The 27,301-nt window shown below is 35.3% G+C and overlaps 4 protein-coding genes and 1 pseudogene across 6 annotated transcripts; 2 read left to right on the plus strand and 3 right to left on the minus strand.

Annotated features, from left to right (window-relative positions):
• Window positions 1–241: 241 nt before the first annotated feature.
• Window positions 242–4,926, minus strand: LOC120186126 (annotated as a pseudogene).
• Window positions 4,927–7,905: 2,979 nt separating this feature from the next.
• On the plus strand, window positions 7,906–9,841 carry LOC120186130 (protein terminal ear1-like). The gene is made up of 4 exons (XM_039190153.1): window positions 7,906–8,345; window positions 8,927–9,049; window positions 9,125–9,266; window positions 9,698–9,841. Exons 1-4 carry the CDS (start codon window positions 7,906–7,908, stop codon window positions 9,839–9,841), a joined length of 849 nt encoding a protein of 282 aa, XP_039046084.1.
• A 3,282-nt stretch (window positions 9,842–13,123) lies between these two features.
• Window positions 13,124–15,112, plus strand: LOC120186127 (fructose-bisphosphate aldolase 1, chloroplastic). Its single transcript, XM_039190149.1, has 6 exons — window positions 13,124–13,378; window positions 13,548–13,817; window positions 14,060–14,169; window positions 14,272–14,362; window positions 14,455–14,724; window positions 14,808–15,112. The coding sequence occupies exons 1-6, from the start codon at window positions 13,202–13,204 to the stop codon at window positions 15,084–15,086; spliced, it is 1,197 nt and encodes a 398-aa protein (XP_039046080.1). The 5' UTR covers window positions 13,124–13,201; the 3' UTR covers window positions 15,087–15,112.
• Window positions 15,113–15,362: 250 nt separating this feature from the next.
• LOC120186128 (ubiquitin fusion degradation protein 1 homolog) lies at window positions 15,363–18,360 on the minus strand. 3 transcript variants are annotated; one of them, XM_039190150.1, is made up of 10 exons: window positions 18,297–18,360; window positions 17,838–17,889; window positions 17,488–17,565; window positions 17,339–17,363; window positions 17,221–17,253; window positions 16,995–17,116; window positions 16,734–16,864; window positions 16,259–16,482; window positions 15,774–16,027; window positions 15,363–15,652 (listed from the first exon to the last, which is right to left on the minus strand). In XM_039190150.1, the coding sequence occupies exons 2-10, from the start codon at window positions 17,838–17,840 to the stop codon at window positions 15,557–15,559; spliced, it is 966 nt and encodes a 321-aa protein (XP_039046081.1). In that variant the 5' UTR covers window positions 17,841–17,889; window positions 18,297–18,360; the 3' UTR covers window positions 15,363–15,556. The 3 variants fall into 3 exon arrangements, with proteins under 3 accessions (XP_039046081.1, XP_039046082.1, XP_039046083.1); XM_039190151.1 differs by lacking the exon at window positions 18,297–18,360 and adding an exon at window positions 18,103–18,174; XM_039190152.1 differs by lacking the exon at window positions 18,297–18,360 and adding an exon at window positions 18,071–18,136.
• A 704-nt stretch (window positions 18,361–19,064) lies between these two features.
• On the minus strand, window positions 19,065–21,223 carry LOC120186131 (arginine decarboxylase-like). The gene has a single exon (XM_039190154.1). It carries the CDS (start codon window positions 21,216–21,218, stop codon window positions 19,077–19,079), a length of 2,142 nt encoding a protein of 713 aa, XP_039046085.1. The 5' UTR covers window positions 21,219–21,223; the 3' UTR covers window positions 19,065–19,076.
• Window positions 21,224–27,301: the final 6,078 nt, after the last annotated feature.

Below are 27,301 nucleotides of genomic sequence, written 5' to 3' on the forward strand. Positions count from 1 at the left end.
TTACTTTTAGCGGCGTTTAAAACACCGCTAAAGCTCTGTTTTGTTGTTGTGAATGCTTACAAAAAGTTGTCTAGCTACTTACCTTTCAGCTGCGATTAAGAATCAATCGACGGGACTGTTTGTGTTGCTCAAAGGATAAGGAAGATGGTGTTTCGAAACAAGCCATAACGTAAGCAGCTCGATCATCATATCTGCGAAGGAAACATAGCAACCCCGAAGCATCCGCCCCAACACTGCAAGATCACCCACCGGGTTGAAGGCAGTTGGTGAAGTAGGCAGCGAGCTCCTGTTGGTGCACCGGGTTGTCATTCATTTCCCTTCGCTCCTTAGCGATAATAATTAACTCCTTCACTTCATCAACTTCCTTCTCGATTCCACGACAATCAATGGAACCATATGAAGAATGTTGAGGAAGAGCGGAAGAGCCTCGGTAAATTTTCCAGCTGTTGTCGCCTTGTAACCAGCCTTCAGCTTTTCATCCAACTGAGAAAAATTGAACACGAGCTGGTGGACACCTAACATTAGGACTACCAGACTCGCTCCACCCTCTCAATTGCTAACGAGACCACAGGAGCAGATGAAAATGCAAGAAGATAGCTATGGCTGCCAGTGTAAGATCAAGAAACATGGACCTTAAAGGTGCAAAGTTCTTATCCAAGCTGCCAGCTTAGCAAACGCATTGCTGTATAAAAGTTGCCTGCTGCTGCATGATCGGCAGACAGACGATTTTTGAGTCCAAATTTGGTCACAGGCATACCGGAAGTCGGTGTTACAAGACGGAAGAATGAGCATTGCCTCAGGGGAAAGTCCAAGTCTTCAAGGTCCCATCCACCTTCCTCTTTGTTTTCTTCAGCCACTTCCCCATCTTCCAAAATTGCAACAACATCCCCATTTTGCAAGCCATCACTTCGACCATATCAAGACCCTCACCCAATTACCTTCAGCACCCTCCTCTTCTTCACGTACACCGCCACCCCTGCCAATACTATCCAATCCACCTTCAAATTTTGCTTTTCATAACTCTCAAGAGCGGCCAATCACCACTGCACACGACAGGGGTTGGTGGCATAAATAAGGATGGCTTTTAACCCCTCTGGCAGGGAGGGACTTCATATCCCAACTCAGCTGCTAACCTTTCAGCCACATCCTGTAGACCATGGATGCTGTAACATAAGCAAGGCAAGTGACCAGCATTCTCCAAGATCTTGACACGCTCCCCTATATCACCAAGATACAGAGCATTGTGAAATTGACCCATAATCGTTCTTAACTTCCGCAATTTTTAGCATCTTGGACAGCTTTTCTAGGTTACCAGTTATGAGATAAAGAAAAGACCACCTGTAAAAGTTCTTTGTCCTCTGGTAGGCATATTCCACTATACCTGCATTGCCTTGGCGAAGGGCCTCCACACCCAATCTACGCCAATGATCTTTGTCATCGATCTCCTTAGTTGACACGGCAATTTGAATATATTCCCACTCTCAAGAGCCAAATTAAAGCGTGTTTCTCATCTTTCACAAATTGGAGAGCCACTTCAGGAACCCTTTCTGTTACAGATAAGCAATCACGGCCTCACCACAATGCTGAGAGTTTCTTATCATACACATAACCCGATCATATCTTTTCCGAAGCAGACACAGCTTGAAAATGTATTCAGTATCATCAATGACTATAGTCTCCTGAACAAGTCTCTGCTGGAGATCAAACATAACTACTCTATCCTCTGACCTACACAAGAGGTTACCCGTACCAGCATAAAATACTGCATCCGTAGGTATTGGGAGGCCACTCTTTTTAACCACCTCATTCTTTAAATTCTTGATTAAGACTTGATTGTTGCCTTTATCAAGAACAGCAAAACGGTTCCGAGCTACAAATAAAGCAGAACTGCCAGGACCTTTCTTTGCCTCCTGAAAAACATCTCCCTACCGATGCTGTCTTGGTATCACATACAATTTTTATGATCCTCCATCCACGTCTAAGCTGATAAGAAACAGCGTTTTCAGTTGGACAGTAAGAAAGAGTTCTTGGACTTTGATTCAAACTTGTCGAACCTGGCCGTCGAATTGGAATTACTGGTGTCTCTCTTTGGGTTGAAAAGTCATAATGCCTTAAAAACCGATCCTTGGCATAAAAACAAAGAATTTCCACTCACTGCAAAATCAGGTCGCTCTCTCTCTAGCTTAAATACAACCATGCCACTGTCATGTCCAGCTGCCAAAACATTCATCTCAGGACGAACAGCAAGAATCCAGAACCTGTCATGCTCTCAACGGAAAGTTTGGAGTCAGTTCGCTTTGTTACATCCCACACACGAATACTTTTATCCTCAGAATTAGATACAATGATGCTAGTTTAGAATGGAACATAACACCATGATACATTATTTGTATGTCCTCTGAAAGTATCCCTTCCAAAGCCTTTGTCTCTGCAAGAAATAACAATTTAATTAATCCCACAAAAAAATTAGGGGTCTAAATAACCAGCTGTAGGAATATAATGGAGAAATTGGCATAGCTTGGCTTAAAAACCAAGGCCTATGCAACATATATAAATTTTAAAAAGAGGGTTGGGGGGGGGGTAAGATTTTATGAAGATTTTAATTGGCCAAATGAGTATTTACAAAAAGCATTAACCTATATATCTAGCAAATGGAATATAAATGGCGAAGGCAATGTTTCCGATGATTACCATTCATACGCCATAATTTCACTTGCCGGTCGTCTGCTCCGGAGGCTATCAAAGGTAAGGTGGGAAGTCCATGCTCGAGTTATGGTGTCTCGATGAGATCGAATCTAATCTCAATTTCTCTTAGCGGACCGTTGCTAAGTTTGTTCTAAGGAATTAAACTTGCTACAAGTCGATTCTCCTCCCCAACTGTAGATCAAAACTTCAATCAAGTCAACACACACCCTTTATATTGAAGATATTAAGATGTTTGAAGAAATGTCGATTGCCTCCCTTGTCTATCGAAAATCACGAAGAAATCTAAAGATATAAAGTACTTCTGCAATTCTCACGAGAATGGATCAAGTCTTGCTCAGTTGTCAACTAAAGAAAAATTTAGTCAATCATGGTAGAGATCATGCTTAGCGTGTAGAAAGAAATAAAATGAAGAAGAAAATAATTTTATTAAATTAGAAACCTGAAAACAAAAAAAAAGTCAAACCATTTCTATACCGAATTCTAAATTTGTACATCCGTCAAGCTTTACGCTGATGGATATTTATAGCTTGAAAAACCTAAAGAAAATAAATTACTAATTCTTAAATATTCAAACTCTTAATTCTTAACAACTAAAAAACCTAATTAATAAATATTAAATCCTAAATAATGTAAATTAATAATTCTATGCAAAGTAAATTCTTAATAAAATAATAAAATATAAAATATTTAAATCCATTAGAACTTTTTAATTTCTAAGAAATTGTGGTTTGCCTTGTTTTCCTCATTTCATCTTGTTACTTGGATTATTTAAATTACTAAATTTATTTGTGCTAAGGATGCTTTAGGATAATTATTTTGCTTAATTTCCTTTCCATTTAAAAAAGATAAAAAAAAAGTTCATCTTAAATTAAGTGATTTAATTTTTTAAGATAAATTACACGTTTATTATCTAAACTGTCAATTTTATTTTATTTTAATATCTAATTTTAATTTATTTTAAAACTATACCCAACATTTGCTTTTTATTTTATTTTAATATCCCCCGTTAAAACTTAGCCACTCTTCATTTTTCAAGGGTAAATTATATAATCATCATTTAATTATCGTCTCACTTTTATTTTGGTTACTAAAGTTTAATTTTTTTAATCCAACTACACAACTTTCAAATTGCTCATGTTTTATCACTCCAATTTATTTTATTAATAATTTTTTATGACATTACATTTTTTATTATTTTTAATATATGATTAAAATAAAAAAATAATTTTGATTGTTAGAGTGATTAAATTCAGAGTAATTTGAAAGTTAATTAATTAAATTTAAAAAATAAATTTCAGTGGCCAAAATAAGAGTGAGAAGATAGTTGACTGATGAATGATGCAATTTACTTATAAAAAAGATGTCACGTACAACAATTATGTTTAAGTTTTTAACAATGAAGTACCAACACGAAAAAAAAAAAAAATGTCGAGTATGATTTGAAACAAATAAAGTTTAGGTACTAAAACAAACAAAATTAATAGTTTATGTATTAAATGTATAGTTTATCTTTTTTCCTTAAAAAACTAATGTTGAGCAACGAAACGGAGAAAACAAAAAAATATTCCAACTGGACTATGTTTTCAGTTCGGTTTGAGTTTTTTAATTTACAGTTTAGTTTCAGTTCAATTTAAAAATAAATATACAATTCGGTTTTGTTTCAATTCTCCATGCGAAAACGTTTGAACTGAATCAAACCGAATTAAAAAAATTAAAAATATAAGTATCCAAAACATTTATTTTGTATTTATTATAAGAAAATTTTAAGTAAATAAAATATTAAAGCTGATAACATTTTTATAAATTTAAATTTATATATTTACATTCTGTTTAAACTTTATACTTTTCTCGAGGATCAAACTTAAAAATATAGTGAACAGTCAAAAATTATAAAACCGAACGGACTGTATATAACCAAACAGAAAACTGTAATTTTTATCTTTTAATTTTAATTTTAATTTTAATTTTAATTTTAATTCTTAAATTTTTAAATATCCAAAAAATATTTATATTTTAATGAATATCAAACCAAACCGAATACATTCCCAAAATGAACTTTACAAGAAACATATGACTTGATGCACAATTGCAGCATGGATGGAAAATGGGGAATTGGAAGGGGCGATGAGAGCGTAGGCTGCAGAGGAGAGCAGCTAAAATTCTGACAGACTGAACCAAGAACATCGTGTCTAATAAATGAAAAGAGGGAACATTCGCCATCGTTGTCGGATTAGAGTTGAAAATTTAATCCAAAATGAATAGTTTCGATTCAATCCGATTCGATAAAATCAAATTTTAAAAAATTAGGGTTTAAATAGGATCAAATTAGATTATGTTAATCGTGATTGTAACATTGTGGCTTATACATTAGCTAGATAGACTTTTGATCTGGTTCAATTCTATATTTTGACTCGAATTATCTCGAGATTGTTAAAATTATTGTATTGAATAATTCTCACAAATAACACAGATTCTAAAGCATCTTTTTCCCCTTATAGGATTAGAAAGAGTCTTTAACGAGACCGTTTATCAAATAAAATCTTTAAATCAAACCAAAGTCGATGAAGAATAAATATTTTTTCAAGTCAGATTAAATTCGATCGAAAGATATATTATTTTTATCGAATCAAATCGATAAAAGATTGGATCCAGTCCGCTTGCCTTCCATTAAGTCTGATCTCCTGATTTTCAGACTATGTAATACTCCTTTATAATCTTTCTATTCATCCACCAAATCCATCACCTCCCTTCACCGCCATCTATGCTTTTAATCATCACGCTACCTATCTTCCTCCTGCACCTATATTTCACGCGACTCATATCACGCGCTTTTTGCCTTATACGTAGATATAGGTAGGGATGGCAAACGGGTCGGGTGCGGATATCCCCTCTCCCATCCCCATACCCACCTAATATTTTTCAATCCACCACCCGCCCACTATCCATGATGGGTACAAATTTTTAAATCCACACCCGCCCACGCGGTACATTTTCAAATCCACCCCCCCCTACCCATTAGCGACATACCATCTAGACCCACCTGAAAGCAAACTAATAGGATGTTGGAATTGGTTCCCAGACAGTTCGTGATAGGGTAGCACGCATGCTTCAATTTGTCAGAAGAGTGGCTCTACGAATGTTATGGAGACAGATTATAGGGAGCATGTAGTCGTAGAGCTGGATTGTTGAGTTGCTTTCAATGTTAATGCTTATAGTGCGCCTAATATGGGTTTTGAGGGGCTAAAGAACATGGAAACTATTGCTTTTGATGTTAATGCTTATAGTACGGCTAATTTGTTTGGATGAGCAGCATGGGCTAAAGATCATGAAAAGTGACGTGGTTAGTGGGATTATGGTTTTAATCAAAGAGCCAGATATTTCCTAATTAAAGACCAAATTAAAGACTAAATATCCTTAATATTTGGTTAAATTATATGTTACATTATACAATATTAAAATTTATAAATTAGTCTCTAAAATTACAACTAAATTCATAATGGTCCAAAATTTAATAGATATTTAGCTGGGCGGGCGGATGTGGGGCGGGCGGATGCGGGCGGGTAATGTCTCAAACCCATTACCCGCCCACCACCCACGACGGGTACCACTTTATAAATCCACACCCGCCCACTACCCGCTAAAATTATACCCATCCCCGCTCCAATTGGAGCGGATACGGTGCGGAATCCACGAAACTGTACCCGTTTGCCATCCCTAGATATAGGGATGGCAATGGGTCGGGTCGGGTTTTTGGGCACCCGACTCGAGAAGAAATGATCCTCCACCCGTGATTCGACCCGACGAAATTAAAGTTTTACCGACCCGACCCGAATATATGACTTAGAAATCTGACCTGACCCGACCCGACATAAAAAAAACATTTTATTCAATAAAAATAATCACTTAATTGAAAAAAATTATATATAGAGAGTATAATTGTAATTATTCCTAAATATATAGGATAAAATTATATATTTTTTCAGGTCGAGTCAGATTTTTTCCATCCTAAACCCGACCCGAACCTAATTTTTTAAAAAAAATCCGACCCGATCAGGTCGGGTTCGGATTGAGTTGCCATCCCTACGTAGATATGGTAATTTAACCTTTTAATAAACCGATTTCGACACGGTTTGATCGAGTAAGATTAATTTAAAATTGTAGATTTAGATGAGGTTCGAGTTAAGTTCAGATGGAGGATAAAAAATTTTCGACTTGAATTAAGGATAATAGTATAATTTCTTTAAGTATTTTTATCAATAATTACTATAATACTTCCTCAATCTATTGTTTTTTAGTTAAGTTATTTGGATCAAGTCATATCACATTTATACTCTAAAAATTTAGATTAAATTATAGTTTAGTGGATGATATATATAATTTTTTGGAATAGATTGGTCGATAAATATAATTTTTAGATCATATTATGTTAGATCGAATTCAGATTAAAGATATATATTTTTTAAATTGAGGCAGATAAACAAAAACAGATCTAACTCGACTGTTATCCTATTTATATAGTTTCTAATTTTTTTATAATATAAACCTCAATTGAAAGTTTTGAGCCCTGCTGCCACATACTCTCTCTTTTACCAAAATTTTATTTTCAATACTTCTTCATATTTATTTTAATCTAAATATGAGTTTTATTCTTCTCTTAAACCGAAATTTAAAGTGTAATTCTTGTACTTTTATCTAATATAATTCTTATACTTCAAAATTTTCAAGTTTTAATTAAGGGTAATTTACTCGTTTAATTTTTTGTTTTATTTTAGTATCATGTTTAAAATTTAACGTTTAGTTTTGAAAATTTAAAAATTTAGGTATAAAAATGGATCAAAGCTTATAGTTTAATTACAAAAGGCATGGAGTTTTTAATGGTGACGTACTGAAATAAAATAAAAATTAAACATTAAATATGATTTAAAAAAATATTTAAATATTAAAATAGATTAAAAATTAATAATTTAAATATTAAAGTTATATTTTTTTTAATAAGTAAAAGTCGTAGTTTATCCTTAAATTAATTAGATAATTCTAACACTTTGAATTCAACTTGTCATTTATATCCCTATCCATGACGGTGACGTTGTTTTCTCCTTTTTTTGGTACGAACACTTATGGTGGTCTATAAAATCACTTGCATACCAAATGTGAAGAAGATCCTGAGAAATGATGTTGAAGATCTGAAGTTTTTTTCCCATGAAAACGCAGACGAGTTCTCGGGGCTTAAACCCAGAAGCCCCCGAGTTTTTCCCAGCAAGAAACCCCCTCATTTCGGCTCCGAGTCACCATCCCTTTTACTCTTTCCTTCATTACCAAACCCTATATTCATGGCCTTACTTCCCTTATCACCACACCGCGGCGGTTTCCGGCCCTTACCCGTCTTCCAAACCGTTGACGGTGGCTCAAGAGATGGTGCCCAGCCGGAGGAGAAGCAAAGATAAGCCTTGTCTGAGGAGTGGAGGGCATGGAAAAGAAGGGTTTGTTAGGGCTAAGCTTAGTGGTAATGGTACTGTATACAGAAAGAAGGTTAAAGCTCGGGATGGTAAAAGCAAAGGCGAGAAGCGTCCACTGATTCCACTGAGAGACGATGGGAAAGAGACGACGGTTATGATCAAGAACATACCCAACAGATACACGTAAATATTTTCTTATATACATATATGGTTGTTGAGTGATTTTCGATTCGATAAGTATGTGAAGCTTCACATACTTTGATCTGAGAGTAGAGTCGAAAATCACTCAACATCAATAATGCATTAATTTTTGGGGGGTTGATTTTCGGCTCTTAATTATTTGATCCGAGTTCGGTATCTTTTTAATTGTTGTTTATGTCTCGAAAAAGAATGGATTCTTTTGTGTCGATTCGTGTTTCTTCGTGAGTTGTTTTTTTGGGTCTAATTTTTGTTTTAGTCCCTAGAGTTCAAGATACTTTAACTGTATTAGTTAAGAGCTTTAAAATATATAGTTACGTTTAAGTAATTGCAAGTGACAGCACTCGAACATTGTTCTTATTAGGTCATTTTAAAGTCTAGAATTATGGGAAATTAACAATGAATGATATATATATATATATATATATATATATATATATATATATATATATATATATATATATATATATATCAATGTATGTATCATTTCTTCTTGGACTAAATTGTAAATTTGAGCATGATAGAGAGACCGATATCATAATTTCACCATATCTTTTCATATGTAGACGAGAGATGTTGAAGGATTTCCTCGACCAGCATTGCATGGACATGAACAGAAAGTATGGTGTTGCAGATGATGAACCTTCGTTCTCGGCCTTTGATTTCTTGTACCTTCCGATAGACTTTACGTACGTTTCAAATATTCTTCATATATACCCTGAAAAATAACGTGTATTGTTAGCTATCTTCATCCATTGTTGCAGCACGAAATCAAACAAGGGCTACGCGTTTGTTAACTTCACAAACCCTAGAGCTGCCAGAAGGTTTCTCGATGCATGCCATGATGAACTTTGGAATTGTTTCCAGTCAACCAAGATTCGTGAAATATATTGTGCTAAACTCCAGGTATACTCGGTAGTTATTTTCTTTGTATCTTAGGTTGATTATTTATTTCTACTTTTGAACACTTATAAATTCATGGGTAAATTACTCATTATGTACTTAATTTATAAGTTGTAGGAATTAAATTATCATTTTTATTCGTTTTAGTATCTATTTTTAATTTTAATCAAAATATACTTGATATTTAATTTTTGATTCATTTTAGTATCTAGTATTTAAATTTTAGTCTAAAATTTTAGTATGTAATATTTTAATCTAAATTTTTGGTTTGATTTAGTATATAAACTTTTTAAGTTTTTTAAAACCTAATTGACACTAAAATAAACAGAAGTTAAATTTTAGGCACGGTTTTGAAAAAAATAAAATTTGGGTATTGAAACGGATGAAAGCTGATAATTTACCCTATATTCATTCTCTCACTTGAAATCTTGTAGGGGATGGAAGAGCTTGTTGGGCACTTCGAGAGGATGGGGTTTCCGTGTGAAGAGTTTCAGCCGGTAAGGTTCTATCCGGCACGTGATGGTTCGAAGCAAAGGGTGGAAGAAGCCCTAGTTGGAAGATTGATCCACAGTCCATAAAGCTTATTGTTATTATGGGGGGACAGAGACTGTCTGGTTCTTTTTCGACACTCTTTTGTTCGGTTCTTCCGGTTATGTTTTCCTTTTAAGGTTTGAACCGAGGGGGTGGATTTTGGCACCTGCATGGGGTAGTATAAAGATGGAAGCGCAGGTGATGGGATCCACCCCATATAGATGGGGTTTTAATTATTAGGCTACGCAAGGTCTTTTCTTTAGTCTTTTCCTTGGATTTTAGGGTTCATCTCCTTATCTGACATGATTGTAAGTCTATGGATCTGCTAATGTGTGGCATGATTGCAAGTCTATGGATCTTGTTCACAATCCTCTCCCGCCGGTAACCTTTCACCTTCCACCTTCGCCTCTCACAGGTTTAGATTCAACTTGTATAAGCAATACTAAATTATCTTTTATCAAAAGATATTTAAATATAGAATATAACACATAAATAGTCTTTTAATATTTTATTAAGTTTTTTATTATTATAAGTTTTAAATATAAAGTTTAGTATAAAAGTAAATATTTAAATTATACTTAAAACTAGTTTTTGTGAGTATATAATTTTTCGTTAAATATATATATATATATATGTTTTCTGTTTAATTTTAAAGTGTTTACTATTAAAAAATTTTGTTAAATGATGAGTGTTATTTCCAGATTTAAAAAAAAAATTAGATGTGACGTGTATCATTTAATATTTTTAATAATAAACAGAGAAAATGTTAGATATTTATTTTTAATAAACAAAATTTAAACATTAAAATATTTTTGAAATATTTTTTTGGACATGTATATTTTGTATTAAGTTAAAATATAGTAAAATTAAAAAAAATGATCTTTTTGATTATAGGAAGTTAATTAAAAGGAGTTTTATTATTAAGTTTATTACATATTATATGAAATGATTATTTGTTCATGATTTATGATTATAGAGAGTTAATTAGGAAGAGTTGTATTAATGTGTTTATTAATTATTAAAGTTATGGAATGATTATTTATTTATTTATTATATCTTAAATTTATTTTTTATATATATTTAACGATCGTTTAAATTTCGTATTAATATGTTAATAGATATATAATAATTTGAGATTATGGTTCAAAATTAGTTATGGTAAATATGTAAATTGTGGAAACAAGAGTAGTCATCGGTCGTTTTGAATTAGATACGATCGAATATCTTTAAATTGAGTTTATCTAAAATTAATTAAAAATAAAATTCGAGATTCGATTAAGAAATTAGGCAAAGACTCATTAATCAATTTTCAACGATCAAAATCAATTAAGAAATTAGAGAGCAAATTAAATTAATCGAGAATTTTGGGCCAAATGTCTTAAGGATTAAATTGAACCTAGTTAATTATTATAGCTAGATCAATCAATTAAACTTTAAGTAGGATGTAATTGAAACTAATCAAGCCAAATATACGAAATCAAAACATGTAAATAGGACTGAAATGAAATATTATTAAAAGTAGAATGACTGATTTAGGGATTTAACCCTTAAAACCCTAAACAAGTCGGTTACCCAAATCAATTAGGTCAAGGCCATTAAATCATGGGTCCCACATAGACATATGTTAGCTTTTTTCCCATAAGATTCACTTTAGATTTAATGGCATGAGTATATTTGGGGTTAGTTGAATTTAGGGATTAATAGGCTTTGATTTGGTCTTATATTTGGTTTGAATTTGGGTCTGATAATTAGATTCGGATAAAATTTGATGACGACAATCGTAATTAATGATTGAGTGATTATTTTGTATTTTTTAATGGTCGAGAATTTAATAAAATAACTTTTTACAATCGGGATAATTTTATAATTTTTAATAATTAAAAACATAAAAAAATATTAAAATAAAGAATGGTAAAGTTTGAGTAAATATAATTTACCCAAACTAAATTTATTTTCAAAAGAGGGAAGTGAACTATGTTTTAGGTTACCCTGATTCTAAAATATATTAAAATTATAGTTTTCTAGGGCAAACTACATAAATGATCACCAAAAGTTTAGTGCATTTGCATTTTTAGTTATTAAACTTTTAAAACTTATAATATAATCATTAAACTTTTAGTTCGTTTTCAATAAAATTTTTGACATTATCTCCTGTTAATTAATCTGACATGGCTGGTTCTTTTTCTTTCATCTTCATAAAATAATTCTTTTAACCTATTTCATCTTAATAAAAAACCATCCTCACCCAAAATTGTTTGAAACCCTAAAAATCAAATTCCTCTTTCTCTTATTCTCTTTGTTTGATCAACAATCAAAGCTAAGATTAATTCAAAATTCAGTAAATGATTGTACCTTGAAGGCGTGAAGCAAAGCCAAGATCAGTTGGAGTTAGGGTTGTAAATTAGAAGAGACATATCGCGAGTTATTCGAGATCGACTCAATCAATGCTCGATAAATATTCGGATCGAATGAAATCGACAACTCGAGTTCTTAACGAGACGAAACGAGCTACTTGTTATTCGACTCGGAAAGTTCGTAAGCAGTTCGAAAATATAATATATATGAAGATTTTTTTAAATAAATTATTAATAATATTAAAATTTATGTATTTTTTTAAAATATAGTAAAATTTCATGTATTTAAGGTTTATGTTCGAATTCGAGTTTGAGGCTTCAATCGAGTTAAGTTTAAGTTTTTTTTCATTCCGAGCTGTTCACGAGCTTCAGTTCAAGATTTCGAGTTCGAGTCGAGTTTGAAAATTTTAAACTCGTGAGTTTTCGAGTCGAGTCGAGAGGGTAATATCAAGGATTTAACTGAAAATAAATTAAAAGTTCGGTAATTATTTATGTAGTTTGCCTATTTTTAGTACATATGAGATAAATATAAGACAATATATGTTCGAATATTTCGATATTTGATAATAAATGTTTGTAAAAATCAAAATATCAACATATGACTTGGCATTCTATTAACCGTCCAACATTGGGTTAGTACAAATTCACATATTTTCATCAAAACCTTGACCAACTAGACCCTTCAAGCGTTCACATCCACAACGCATCGCTCAAAAGCGCCACCTCTAATTTGGACATACATGCAGAGTGAACGCGACGCATTTGTCTAAACCCCAACTTAACATTACAACCAGAAGAAGTAAAAAAATATCTTGGTGTTTACGAGGTGGTAATAGAACCATCAAAATATCAACCACGAAAGCAAGGTTTGCAATTATCATCCACATGGCACGACGGCATTGGTCGATGAATGACAACCTCAAATGCGACATCTGGCAGGCGACGTTACTCTATAAATTCATTGAATTGAAGACTTAAGCATTTGTGGTAAAGGAGGAACTCGATAGAGTGGAGATAAGGCCTTTATTGCCCTGCTTTGAGAGGTAAACGAGAATGTCAGCAGCATCGGCAACTCTCCTCAAATCGTCGCCCATCATCGACAAGTTCGAGTGGGTTAAGGGCCAATCCCTCCGCCAGGGATCGGCTACTTTCGTTCAGCGCCACTCCACATCCCCATCGGCACTTACCGTCCGTGCTAGTTCGTATGCTGATGAGCTTGTTAAAACAGCTGTAAGTATTCATTCGGTCACACTTCTTACAAAAATATCGAGAAAGGCTACTCGTAACACAATAAAAACGACATGTCTATCGATAAAGTATTGACGATTTTACTCGAAACCGGATGTTTTAGACTAGGCAAGAAACCATACGAGCATGACGTTTTCTTTGGATTTTGTAGAAAACCATTGCGTCCCCCGGTCGTGGTATTTTGGCCATGGACGAATCAAACGCTACATGCGGGAAGCGACTCGATTCCATCGGTCTGGAAAACACCGAAGCCAACCGCCAAGCGTACCGTACCCTTCTCGTGTCGGCCCCCGGACTCGGCAACTACATCTCCGGTGCTATCCTTTTTGAGGAGACTCTTTACCAATCCACCACCGAGGGCAAAAAGATGGTCGATGTTCTCGTTGAGCAAAACATCGTCCCTGGTATCAAAGTTGACAAGGTAAAAATCCAAATAACAATACGCTCCATGTTATATCCAACTTAACACTTAATGTTCAAGTTGATAGCTAGGGTTAGCGAAGGATATGATTGATTCCATATTTTAAGAATTCGGTTAAAATGTTTTGAAGTTGAACTAACAATTTAGAACCTGAAAAAATACTTTAAGGACTTCCGGTGTAATTAACCATTTTTTATCAGAAATGTATTAACGTACGTTGTTCAATGGTGATTAAAAAACAGGGTTTGGTCCCTCTTCCTGGTTCCAACAACGAGTCCTGGTGCCAAGGTCTCGATGGTCTTTCATCTCGCACAGCTGCCTACTACCAGCAGGGTGCTCGATTCGCCAAATGGTACTCGAAGTGTTCGATAAAACTCCCGAATCGTATTGTGCTCTAGTCCCTAAGTAACATTCTTTATATAACTCAATGCATAGCTCTGTTTTGATTAACCAGGCGTACTGTTGTGAGCATTCCCAATGGTCCATCTGCCTTGGCAGTTAAAGAAGCAGCTTGGGGTCTTGCCCGTTATGCCGCCATTTCTCAAGTAATTCTAAAAGAGCATCCGTTGTGTTCGTAATCGGGATAAATGCATCTATGACGATAATGTAAATCTTATGAGAGGATTGTTATTTGCAGGATAGCGGGTTGGTGCCGATCGTGGAGCCGGAGATCTTGCTTGATGGTGACCATGGCATTGATAGGACTTTCGAGGTAGCACAGAAGGTTTGGGCTGAAGTTTTCTTCTACCTTGCTGAGAACAACGTGTTGTTTGAGGGCATTCTCTTGAAGCCTAGCATGGTTACTCCGGGTGCCGAATGCAAGGACAAGGCCACCCCACAGCAAGTGGCTGACTACACTCTCAAGCTCCTCCACCGCAGAATCCCACCGGCTGTCCCCGGAATCATGGTACATTTCGATAAACAACACTACGATCTCGGAATCGTTTTTGACTCACTGAATCCGAGCACTGATTATCATTTTTTGAACAGTTCTTGTCTGGTGGGCAATCCGAGGTGGAAGCAACCCTCAACTTGAATGCGATGAACCAATCTCCCAACCCATGGCACGTCTCGTTCTCCTACGCTAGAGCTCTCCAAAACACTTGCTTGAAGACATGGGGAGGCAGACCCGAGAACGTTAAGGCCGCTCAGGACACCCTGCTCGTCCGTGCCAAGGCTAACTCGCTCGCTCAGCTCGGCAAATACACTGGTGAGGGAGAATCGGAGGAGGCCAAGAAAGGAATGTTTGTTAAGGGCTACGTGTACTAAGTTGTTGCAAACAAAAGCAATAAAGTGACGATAAAGAGTATCAGGATCTTGTCTTCTGTTAGATATGTAAATGCTTATGGAGTCTTTTTGTTTTGTAATGATATATGTATGCATGCATGCATGCATGCATGATACTAAATGCTTGAAACTGCATTCCATGCTTGTAAATTAGAGCAACTCTGGTTTTTTCTGAATTATCATTTTCTATCCTATCTGATAATAACGGCCAAAACAAAAATGAGTTGAACAGGCAATTCGAAATAACTCGAGCCAAAATTCACCTGAATTCGAAATGATTCAAATAAAAATAAACTTGAAATATCTTAAAATTCACAACAGAATCCCTTCTTCATTTTGACATGAGAACCTATAGTTTGGTTGTTCGATAATAATACATCCAGAATGTATAATGCTGCTGGTGTTTTCGTCTACCGAAAAAGGCACGGTAAGTGAATTATGGATAAATTTGCTCAACCCTTTAACGAGTACTTTTTCCCCGTAAATGGCTGGAACTTTGGCTCTTCCTTCTTCTCAGCCTGCTCCGGTTTAGTTTCTTTTCCAGATTCCTGTAAAAATTAAACGAACAAGCATCTTATATCTTCATTATTTCATAAAAGAAGACCTGGCATATAATAGGCAACTGTAAGCAAATAGGCAAAACGAAGGTACTGCGGAAATGATGAGTACCGGTTTTGTTTCTTTAGGACGGCCTGCATTTGGTCCAAATACAAGTTTCCCTTGAGCCTTGCCTGCAGAAGCTTGTGAGCTAGATCCCGAAGAAGGTCGGCTATTATTCCCATTAGAAACAGCAGGCCCCTTGTCTTTAGACCCGGATGAAGAAACTGGTGGAGGCTGCTCCTTTAGAGGCTTCCCATCCAAGCGTCTTGCTGTACCAGTAAAGGCGCTGAACTTTGGTTCAGCCTCAGCAGGAGCTTCTTCAACTGAAGGAACAAAGAAGAGATGATCCTTATAACAGAAGGTAAAGCATTACCGAGATCTATCATAAACTCAAGTGCACTAGAGCATAATACCAAAAGAGAAAAAAGCACATAAATTGAACCCAAACAAAAACTGACACTACGATAGAACAGTACGATGCCGAACAAGAAGTACAGAGCAAGATAAATTATTCTTTGAGATCAAGCAAATATATTGTTACGCCTTCTTTTCACCTTGAGATGGTGCCCTGTTTGAAGAAGTGGATACGGCGGGCCTTTCCGGCTCCTTGTAATCCAGGGGAGGAGCAAAATCTACCTCACAGTCTGTCTCGATGATACTTATTGCATTGGATGGCTTTGTCTCGATGATATCTATGTAATACTTCTTGTTATTATATGCCACCATAATACTATCTCCAGTGGTTAAACAGGAATAATTCCTCAGTGTTGTCTCCAGGCTGCACAATAAAAGATATAGATGCCTAAATCAACTCGGAGTGCAATTTCCAGATTAAGGAGAACCTATGTTCCTATGAAGTCCATGCCAAATACATAAATTTATTTGGCTTACATGAAACTAAATTACACAATATTGTCAAAAAGTATACGCTTGATGACAACATATGTTTCGGTTTTGAAGATTGCCTTCTTAACCAAACATTAACATAAAAGAATCAAGCATGCATATATTCGAAAATAATCCACTCACATAGCTTTTGGGTTCGAGATATCTAAAAAGTCCATCGTGTGGGGTTGCAGTTTAACATAGGTTCCCTTTGGAAGAGTTACGTTTTTCAACCTCACAATATCTCCCTCTTGTAGGACCAAATTCTCCATCATCTACACGAAACCCATTGAAAACAACAGGGGCAAATCAAATTAGTATAATTCTTGGATCTCAGAGTAGCAAAAGCAATCCAGGAGTATTAGTAATTCGAAGAATATATAAACTGAGAGATGCATTGCCTACCCAATACGGCATATAGATCATGCCTTCTTCAGCAATAAACTCCAGTACTCCACAGTGAGAGACACGCTCAGCAGCATCATTCTGAAGCTCAAATAACATTGGATAATCAATGTGTAGAGACGCTGCATGATTTTATCGACACATTAGCAATCCTGATGATAAGAACAAAGCTCAAAAGGAACTGAGACTAATTGCACAGGTTAACGTAGCAACTAAAACAACAAACCTAAGCGATCAAGGGCCGACGGAGGCATTATAACTGAAACAACAATGAAAAGAGTACATCTTAGGAACTTGCACAGAAAAAGGAACACAATGCATTAACCATAGGTCGTAAAACTTACTCTTATCTCCACTTTCAATTTGTGGCTGCAGGGAAACAAAATAGAAATTGGATGCGGATCATTGACCGTATAAATAACAAACCAGGATATTACAAAATAACAAGATACCAAGATTGAAACATCTAATATAACAATCCACTCTTTCAAACCTTTTCAATAAAAGAGGCAGGGTAACAACGGTAACTCTGCTCGAATGATGTCCCATGATAGCCATATCCATCGAAAAACTGCAAAACCAAACCATATGGATATATAAAAAATTACTAGTATGTACACAGACACTCATCTTCCATCCATTATAACCCAAATTTCTAAATTACAGATTGAGTTAAACAACAATCCAAATGTCACCCAAAAGAAAACCTACAAATCACTCCATATCCATCGAAAAACAGCTAAATCAAGCAAAAAAGAAAGCTACAAAATACACAAATCACCCCAAAAACAATCATCGAAACTAGATCCAAAATAGCGAGGGAAAAGAGGGAGTAAATCATACCATCTTGTATCGTTTATGAACGGTCAAACCAGTAACTTATTGTTCAAGTTCGCTACAAGAGAAAGAGAAGACGGGTCCAAACATAAGAATACAACCCGATTCACAGAAATTAATAACAAGTTCGAAACAAAAATTACTAATTTGCAAAATTCCCGCAATTCTTTCTCATAAGAATCAAGAGTGCAACAAACAAAATCAACAAGAATTCAAAATTGAAATGAGAAAGGGCGTATTTTGGAACAAAAATTCAAACTTTCCTCCTTACTTCAGTTACTAATCAGTTAAATTCCGTCCTTTACACCCCAAAAGCGAAAGAACGATATGAATTTAGGGATTTGGAGGGTAAACAATAGGGGAAATTGAACAGATTTGAAGAATATGAATTAAAACATATAAATATAAGAATTGAAAGAAAATTAAATTATTATAATAATAATTAACAGAGAAAAAAAAAAGAACCTGAGAGAGACGGAGACGTGTAAAGGTTTATTTGATCAGTGAAGCAAAGATATGAGAGAGTGAAGAAGATGGAGAGAGCACGTAATATGGGGGGATGGAATCACCTAGGATGCACTTTAACTTTAGGTTTTTGCATATCACAAATCGTATTGCGCCACGTATCTATTTAGGGTTCCTTTGGGCTCTGCAGTCCACAAACGACATCGTGTTTGCAAATAGGCCCAAAGGAAAATCTTTTTCAAGTTTCTTCTGAAAGAAACTCCGGTGCTCTACCAACGAGAGACACTCGACAGCATCGTCCCGAAGCTCGGACAACATTCGATAATAAATATGCAGAGACGCCGCATGATTTTATTCACACGTTAGCATTCCAAACGAGGCGATCATGAATCGCTCGGTAAAGGAACATATGGAACAGCAGCAAAAATTTGCAGGAACATAAGATCATGGACAGTATTAATAACGAAACAAGCTAAGACTGAATAAGAAATCACCATTGCAACATATGGAACAACAGTCCACTTTCGGTAAAAGGTACACGGAAACATCGGCAACCCTGCTCGAACGATGTCCCATGGTAGCCGTACCCATCGGAAAACTGCTAAATCGAGCAACATGGAGAACTAAAACTTACCAGTCTACATCAAAGAAGCAATAAGCCAATAACTATAAGACTTATAATATGGAAATCAACAACTAAATGCGGAAGACGAAAACTAAAACGACAAGATATTGAAGCTCGGAGAATCCGTTCAACATGGCTAATTGTGAAACGTTGGCTCAAGCGAGGCAGTAGGACCACTGCTCGTCCTCGCTAGCCCCGGACTCCACCAAAGCAGCATTGTAATCATCCTTATTGCAATAGTAAAAACCATCATTATTAATGGCAGTCATCGAACAAGACGACGCCAGTTCAAGATAAGGCATGTTGTGGAAGGAGCCAGCGAGGCTGCCGGATAAAGCAGCTGCATCGAATCCGCAAAATTCTTCAGCCCGGTGCTTGAGGGTGTCGAACATGAGCTCTGGCTCGTGCTGCATTGCCCGAAGAACGTCCCCACATGATGAGCCAGGCATCGCTCGAGTCACAGCAAAGCTCTGTGGACCATCGCTCTGTAACACTGTAACAACACTCGGTCCACCGAACAGGTTGTGGACTCCGCCGAGGGCCTCCTCATAAGCCCCACCCAAGAACATCCCCAAATAGTACCGTGATCGTCCATTAACACCACCACCGCTACTACCACTAAGCTCGTGTAAAGGCAAGCTCGTTTTGTCTCCGATGAACTTATCGATCTTCCCATCACTGTCACAAGTTAAATCAGACAAAACACCTTTCACGGCGGGCCTTTCGTCCATTCGATGGATAGGTACTATAGGAAAAATCTGACCAATGCTCCAAAAATCCGGGATCGAGGTGAAAATCGAAAGGTTCACGAGATAAGTCCTGGCTGGCTCAGACACACCAATCATTTTCGTAACCAAATCGAATAAGCCATCAACAGCACCAAGTTGTTCAATCCCCAAAGTCCCGTCTTTGAACTGTTCAACACATCTTTGCTTCAACTGATCAGCATAAAACAAACATGTCTCATTATCTTGTCTCATGGCTGCATCACTCAAATTCCAATAATCAACTCGAGCATCCTCGGACAATGCCTCCATAATAAACGGAATGTTAATTTGGTTCATCGCCGGGGTCGTCGGGGCAACTGCACCCATGGCCTCGAATATCAAAACGGAATGATGAGAAACAATGGCTCTACCACTTTCACTACAGATAATGGGATGCTTGATAGATTTTCGATCACAGACAACTCGAATTGCATTAACAATAGCTGAAGCATATTCCTCAAGTCCATAAGACACAGAGAGATCCGAATTACCGGATTTCGATCCGTCGTAGTCAATTCCAAGGCCGCCTCCAATGTCGATAACCTTCATGTTGGCACCAAGACGGACTAGTTCCGAATATATCTGCGCGGCTTCGCCGACACCATCTCGAAGCAAAGCAGTGGAAGGGATCTGGGATCCAATATGGAAGTGCAACAATTGCAAACAATCCAACATCCTTGAACCATGAAGTTCTTTAACAACACTCAGAATCTGGTTGGTTGTTAACCCGAACTTCCCTTTCTCGCCCGAAGTCGACCCGAAATGACCCGAATGCCTCGTTCTCAGCTTCGCTCGGATTCCGATCACTGGACGAACGGAAAGCTTTTTGCTTATATCAATAACCAATTTCACCTCATCTTCTTGCTCCAGCACAATCACAGTGTTCAAAGCCAGCTTCCTTGCGAGCAAAGCAAGCGAAATGTACTCGGCATCTTTGAATCCATTGCAGATCAATAAAGCCTCTGGATTTCCTTTGCAAAGGCAGTTCATGGCGAGAAGAAGCTCCGGTTTTGACCCGGCCTCCAAACCGAACCGGAATGGCGACCCGAATCTGACTATGTCTTCAACAACGAACCGGTTCTGGTTACATTTCACGGGATAAACGCCTTGGTAATAAGAATCGTAGCCTAGGGCTTGGACGGCCGATTCAAAAGCCGATTGAAGTGACTCGAGCCGGTTCTTCAGCACATCGGGAAACCGAACGATGAGGGGAAACTGTAAACCCAATCCGCCCGCCGGTTTGGCATCCGAAACTTTCTTAACGACTTCCAGCAAGTCGATTTCTTGGTGGGCCGAAGTGCTCGCACCGTAAGGTCGGACGGCGATATTGCCGGCGTCATTTACGGCGAAATAAGGAGCGCCCCAGCTGTCAATACGATAGAGAGCGGCGGAATGAGAGGGGGACCAATGGGTTGAAACGGAATCACCCGAAGCGACGGTGGCGGTGGTGGAGGAAGAAAATGGGACCGCAGCGTAGCCAGGAGGCGCTACGGAAGCGTCCACGCAGCAAGCCAATGCCGGCATCCCCATTAACGATCTAAAATAAAACGATTCGAATAATTATATGAAAATTTTTCAAATAAAAAAAGCCGATTTCCGATAGCTTTCAAAAGGTTCGGGGTTTCAAAACCCGCCAAGGCGAGGCCCCGGCCACCCCCTCAGAAGAAGGCAAAAAAAAAAGTTACAACCGACAAAAAAAAACCTTCCTTTTTCCTTCACACTTCGAAATCCCCAGCCACTCAGCCAGTCACTTCAAAATCACCATACAGAGATGTAAATAAGATTGGTTAAAATGAGAAAAGGAAAAAAGGACGAAACTTTCCCGGAAAACGAGGGAAATGTCGGTGAAATTTAGGAGTTTTGGTGTAATCTGTTTAAAAGAATACGTCTAGCAGAAGGTGATTGTTGGCGAGGATTGCATGGAAGGAGATGATCTATTATATAGGGAGTTTAACGGGTCACATTGGTTTCGGGTTTGGACTTCGGTTTACCCAACTACATATTTCTCAGCATTTTTTTCAAAAAAAATCCCATTTTTCTTCTATTTTTTGGTAGATTCATTTATTATCGATGATGAATCAATGTCGAGTTGCCGCTTGGCAATGGCAATTTATAAAAACATAAATAAATATTGTATTCGAAAATTGTCGTTTTTTACTTAAATACCCATATTTAAAAAATATTTTTTAATTAACACTAATTTTTCATAAGGGTAAAGTATATAAATGATCCATCGATTATAGGATAATGCTTTATTAAGTCCATCGACTATTAAAAGTTACAAAATAGTCACTCGACTATTCATTTTGTTCTAAACTCATCATTTTTTGTTAAAAAGTGACAGTATTATAAGATGAACATTAACATGATGATTGTGATATGATAAAATTTGATCTCATAATCTTAAGTGACTATCATATCTCAGTCTTCATGTTAACGTCCAATTTTGACAACTGTCAATTTTTAATGAAAAATGATGAGTTTAGAACATAATGAATAGTCGGGTGACCATTTTGTAAATTTTAATAGTCGAAAGGCTTAAAAGATCAACATTATATAGTTGGAGGACCATTTTATAATTTTTAATATTCGAGAAACTTAATAAAGTAATACCTTATAGCTAGGGGACCATTTGTGTATTTTACCGTTTTCATAAAAGTCCCACTATATTAAATGGTCATTGAAGTACGAATATTTAACAATGAAATTTCAAAGGTAAAGAAATAATCACTGACAGTTGTTACTCTAATAACGAAATATTGATTCTGTACGTTAAGTTGTTTGGCATTGTTTGACCTCACATATCGATCTTTGACTTCAAACACATAAGAAAAGAATCTAGAATGAAAGTTAAAATAGATATGGTAGGTATATGTGTTTGAAATTAGGGTTTATTTACGAATTACGACTCTAGTTTAAAGATGAATTTTTATTAAAGTTCGGTCAACTCTTGTCTTGTGTGGACAGATGATGTTAAGTACGTCAATCTAATGTGTTATATTAACTTTTTGTTAATGGGGCAAAGACAGTTGACACTCACTTAACCCGTCAATGACGAGGTTATTGACATTTTTACGGACGACGTTTTCTAAAATTTTAGAATTTACATTCAATGACGAGGTTATTGACCAAATGCCTTTACATTCGTTTTTCTTCATAGGTCACCTTCTTTAAATCACATAATGAGAGGACCTAAAGTGATTAATGAAAAAAAAGGTCAAAATTATCAATAAGATAATAGAAGGACCAAAATAGCAATTTCATTCTAGTTTAAGAACCAAAACAGCTATTAAACCTTTAAATTACAGAAATTAAATTTCTTCGTACAGACATTCATTTATGGTAGTAACGATGACTCGGCGTCGGATAGCCGCGTGGTCTCTTAAAAAAGTAGACCCAACATTGAAAATATTAAATTAATAAAATATAAAAATATAAAATTTAACATGATATATTATAACTTAATTCGAATTGTTGTATTTACATTGAAAAAGATTAAATTAATTCGAATAGTTGTATTTAAAGTGATCTCCGTGATATAAGAATTGTTGTTATTCCTTGAAGATTCGGGTTCAAACACCACAGATGTCAGGGGTGTGAGTGATTAATGTCGAAAGTTTGAGAGTTATCTTTAAACAGATACTACCATGTATTTACCACAAATTATTCAAAAAAATATTATTCAGGGTAAAATTTGCGTTTAGTATCTGAACTATTAGTTTTTGTCTATTTTTAATACATAAACTTCAATTTTTTCAAAATCATACATAGTATTTAGTTTTTATTTTATTTTAGTACCCGTCGTTAAAAACTTAACACGTTTAACACCTAAACTATCAGTTTTGGCCCGTTTTAATACTTAAACTTTTAATTTATTTTCAAAATTTAATGTTAAGTTTTTAATGGAATACTAAAATGAAACAAAAACTAAATATTATATATGAAAAAATTAAAATACTAAAATAAATTAAAATTAATAATTTAAGTATTAAACGTGTAATTTAATTCTTTATTTATTTATACTCACAAAAAATGAAATGTTGTAAGTGAATGATTGATTTGAATCATTGAAGATAGGATTTAGTAGGTGAAGGGGAGAACCGTAAATGAAAGGCGCCTACCCATTTTATCCTTTTTTAAATTGGTCAAATCCTATATTTAGTATTTGTATTATATATAAATTATAGACTTAGTCCTTATACTATAATTTAATTAATTTTAGTATCTATACTTTTCAAATTTAAAAATTTTAATCATGAATCAAACAATATAGAACTAAATTACATTTCTTAAAACTATCAATTTAAAGTTAATTTATAACCAACTTGTAATATAAGGACTAATAACATAATTTAATAAATTTCACGGTTAATTATTGTCTAGACTAGGACTCAAAATTTAAAATGTGAGAAATAAATGGACTAAACATGATAAAATTAGGATACAATCATTTTGGAGGTCAATGCCCTTACCTACCTCTAGCTACTCCATGAATATGCCTTAAAAGTACACACCAACATTAACTGGTAACCGTAATACAAACTTTTATTATTTTTAAATTTTGAGTAAAGTACATTAAAGGTCATCAAATTATGTAAAAAATAATTATTTTATTCATTACACTTTCAAATTAATAAAATAATTATTAAATTTATTAAACTATTGTAAAATAAAAGTTTAATTTAATTTATCAAAAATTTACAACTTTTTATAATATTGGAGTAATCGCTTTGTAACAATTTCACTAAATAGAAAAATTATTTTATAACTTTCGAAAGTTCAATGGTCAAAACTAAGTTTTAGCATAATTGAGTGACGTCTAGTGTGATTTACCCAAACATTTTAATATAGTTGAAAATTTAAATAGAAGTTCAAAACTAATTGTTGAAGTTGTTCAACGCTCTTGGTTGAAGTTGTAACACCCCAATTTATGGGCTAAATTTAAGAAATTATAAAGTGGTGAATTTAAATTGTATTTTTAGGAGAAAGTGGGGATTAAATTGTAAAATTTTAAAGTTGATAGACCATTTTAAGAAATACAAAAAATTCAGTGGCTAAATCCATGATTTAACCATTTTTATTTTGCAGAGAATTATAAATCTCTCCCACCTATGTTCAGCAGAATATTTTCCAGTTTTCCCTCTCCAACAATCCTTCTTTCAACTCCGATCTACTCACCGTCCGACCTCTGATCGACGAACCGAAACCACCATCGTGTTCGTTGTCAATCGAGGAACAAAACCCCTCAAACCTTTCGTCGTGAATCGTCTCCGTTTTTCGTTAATTTCAGTCGAAAGTATCGTCGGTAATAACTCGATTTCAATTGGTTTTTCGTCGATTCACGACGATCCGATGATCCGTTTACGACACCTCCCGCACCATTGTGTTTCTTGCATCATTCCGAGTCTGCCGGTGTCATCCTTGGTCTCCATAGACGGCGGCGCGTGAGGAGGTGAGACTATCAAAGTTTCTGATTTGTTAAAATCGAGCTCTCCGCCGTTCAAAAATTTAAACCGAGCTTTGTAAGTATCTTGAAATCGCTCAAAATAATTTTTAGGAATTTTTATGTGAATTTTACACTGCCGGAACAGTACTCACGCGCCGTCACTACGCTTGGGGATGGTTCAAATGATCGGTTTGATTGGTTTTTGGAGCAGATTTGATCGGTTTGACCGGTTATAACCCGACCCGTTGATCGTTGACTGACGTTGACCACTGTTGACCAAAACTTTGACGGGCTTTGACCGGGCATTAAACGACCTTTGACTTTGACCGAGTATATCTATCCTGACATTTTTCGAAGTTCCAAATCCGATTCCGCAATCCGTTTTTCGAAATTCAGACCCGAAGGCCTCAAAATTGGCAGTCAAACCCGTTGACTTTGATTTTGACTGAAAATTTCAAATTTCCGAAAAGTCATATTTTATGCTTTCGACGTCTTGAATCCGAATCCGAAGTCTGTTTCGCCAAATTCGAACCCGGTAAGTTGGCTTTCACTGATTAATCACCCGATTCGATTTGTTTATCGTAATTAAGCTCCGTTTTTTATATAATTTATGTTGATATGTATCTGAGGAATTATTGGAAGTTGAATTGAAGATCAAAGGCATTCGAATGGAATTTTTATGGTCGATCGGTATTGCACGGAAATCAAGGTAATACTTTACTACCTCTTTATGCTTTATAGAACATGTTGGTATTGGTAAATACATGAATGAAAATGTTTGGTCTCATATGTGTAATTAATGAAGATCTACACTAGATAAGAATACGGTAGAAAGTAGGTAACTGAATATGGCTCAGATTACTATTATAAGAAATTGGAGTACAGTTGTAATTAAATTACAAGTTCTGGAATTAAGTGATAAAAGAATCAACCATGGATATGTAGATTATAATTTATCTCATTAAAGGTATTTAGATGATAAATTATGAGAATATTTCGATTAGGTAAAATTATGAAATTACCCTTATGTTGGAAAATGACAAGAATTGTCCCTGGAAGTGGATCAATAAATCTGAAAAGAATTATTGATCTGCTAAAACTATTGATGTGCATAAGAAATGTTAGTTTTACTTGGAAATTATGGATAACCGGTTTTTAACCCCAATAAGGTTTATGCTAGATACTAGAAGTCTTTTAAGAAATCTTTTGAAGATCAAAGAATGTTCGAGGAAGCAATTAATCATAGAATCTCTATATTATATTATTTTCGTTAAGAGCTAATATCGAAATTATCTGGTTAATAAATTACGAAAATACCCTTGAGAGGTAAAATAATCAGAGTTGACCCTGAAGGAGAAAGTACTTTGAGGATTTGTACTTAACTCGATTAAGTACGAATTTAATTATTAAGATCTTGTCTTTGTAAAGAAAAATTCATGATATTTCGTTTGTAAAATACGAGAAGGCACTTGACCCGAAAATATCCGAGTTATGAGTAAATACCTGAAGAACAATTTATCGGAGGGTGCTCTTTTATCAGAATTATTCAAAAGGACTGGAATAGGTGATAAATTGAAATTAAATAATAAGTCTGGATGGAGGGAAAAGATTGAAATACCGTAGATATATAAAATGACCAAAATACCCCTGTAATAGAAATGACCCAAGAATATCACCAAGCTCAGGAATGATTGGATATCCTCGAGCTCTGAAATGAATAGAATAAGACTGAGCATCAAAATGATCAAAATACCCTTATGACCTAAAATAAGTAAATATATTGGATTAATTAAGTAATCCAAATAAGCATAGGTATTGGACTGCCTTTAAAAGTTATGGAACACAGCTTAAGTGAGTTGATCAATCGTAATGATATGTCAGTACCTGGACGATATAGATATTACTTGAATGCGTGTTCGTCTTCTCAAGTGTGGCTTGATGATAGTTTTGGAAGTATTCAACTCAGCTAAACTTTAGATCGCAATCAATATTAAGAAGTGGATATTCATTAGACAAATCAACTACGACTACCAAATTGAATTGAACGGAAGTGCAATATGTATCTGAAATTCAGAATTCTGAATTACTATAGAAAACCCTGAAGTAATTGTAAAGGACTTGATTGCTAAATGAACTAAGTAACCTCAAAGGCTGAGGATTAAGTAAG

The sequence above is a fragment of the Hibiscus syriacus genome, unplaced genomic scaffold, assembly GCF_006381635.1.
Source record: "Hibiscus syriacus cultivar Baekdansim isolate YM2019G1 unplaced genomic scaffold, ASM638163v2 tig00113294_pilon, whole genome shotgun sequence".
Classification (NCBI taxonomy): Eukaryota; Viridiplantae; Streptophyta; class Magnoliopsida; order Malvales; family Malvaceae; genus Hibiscus; species Hibiscus syriacus.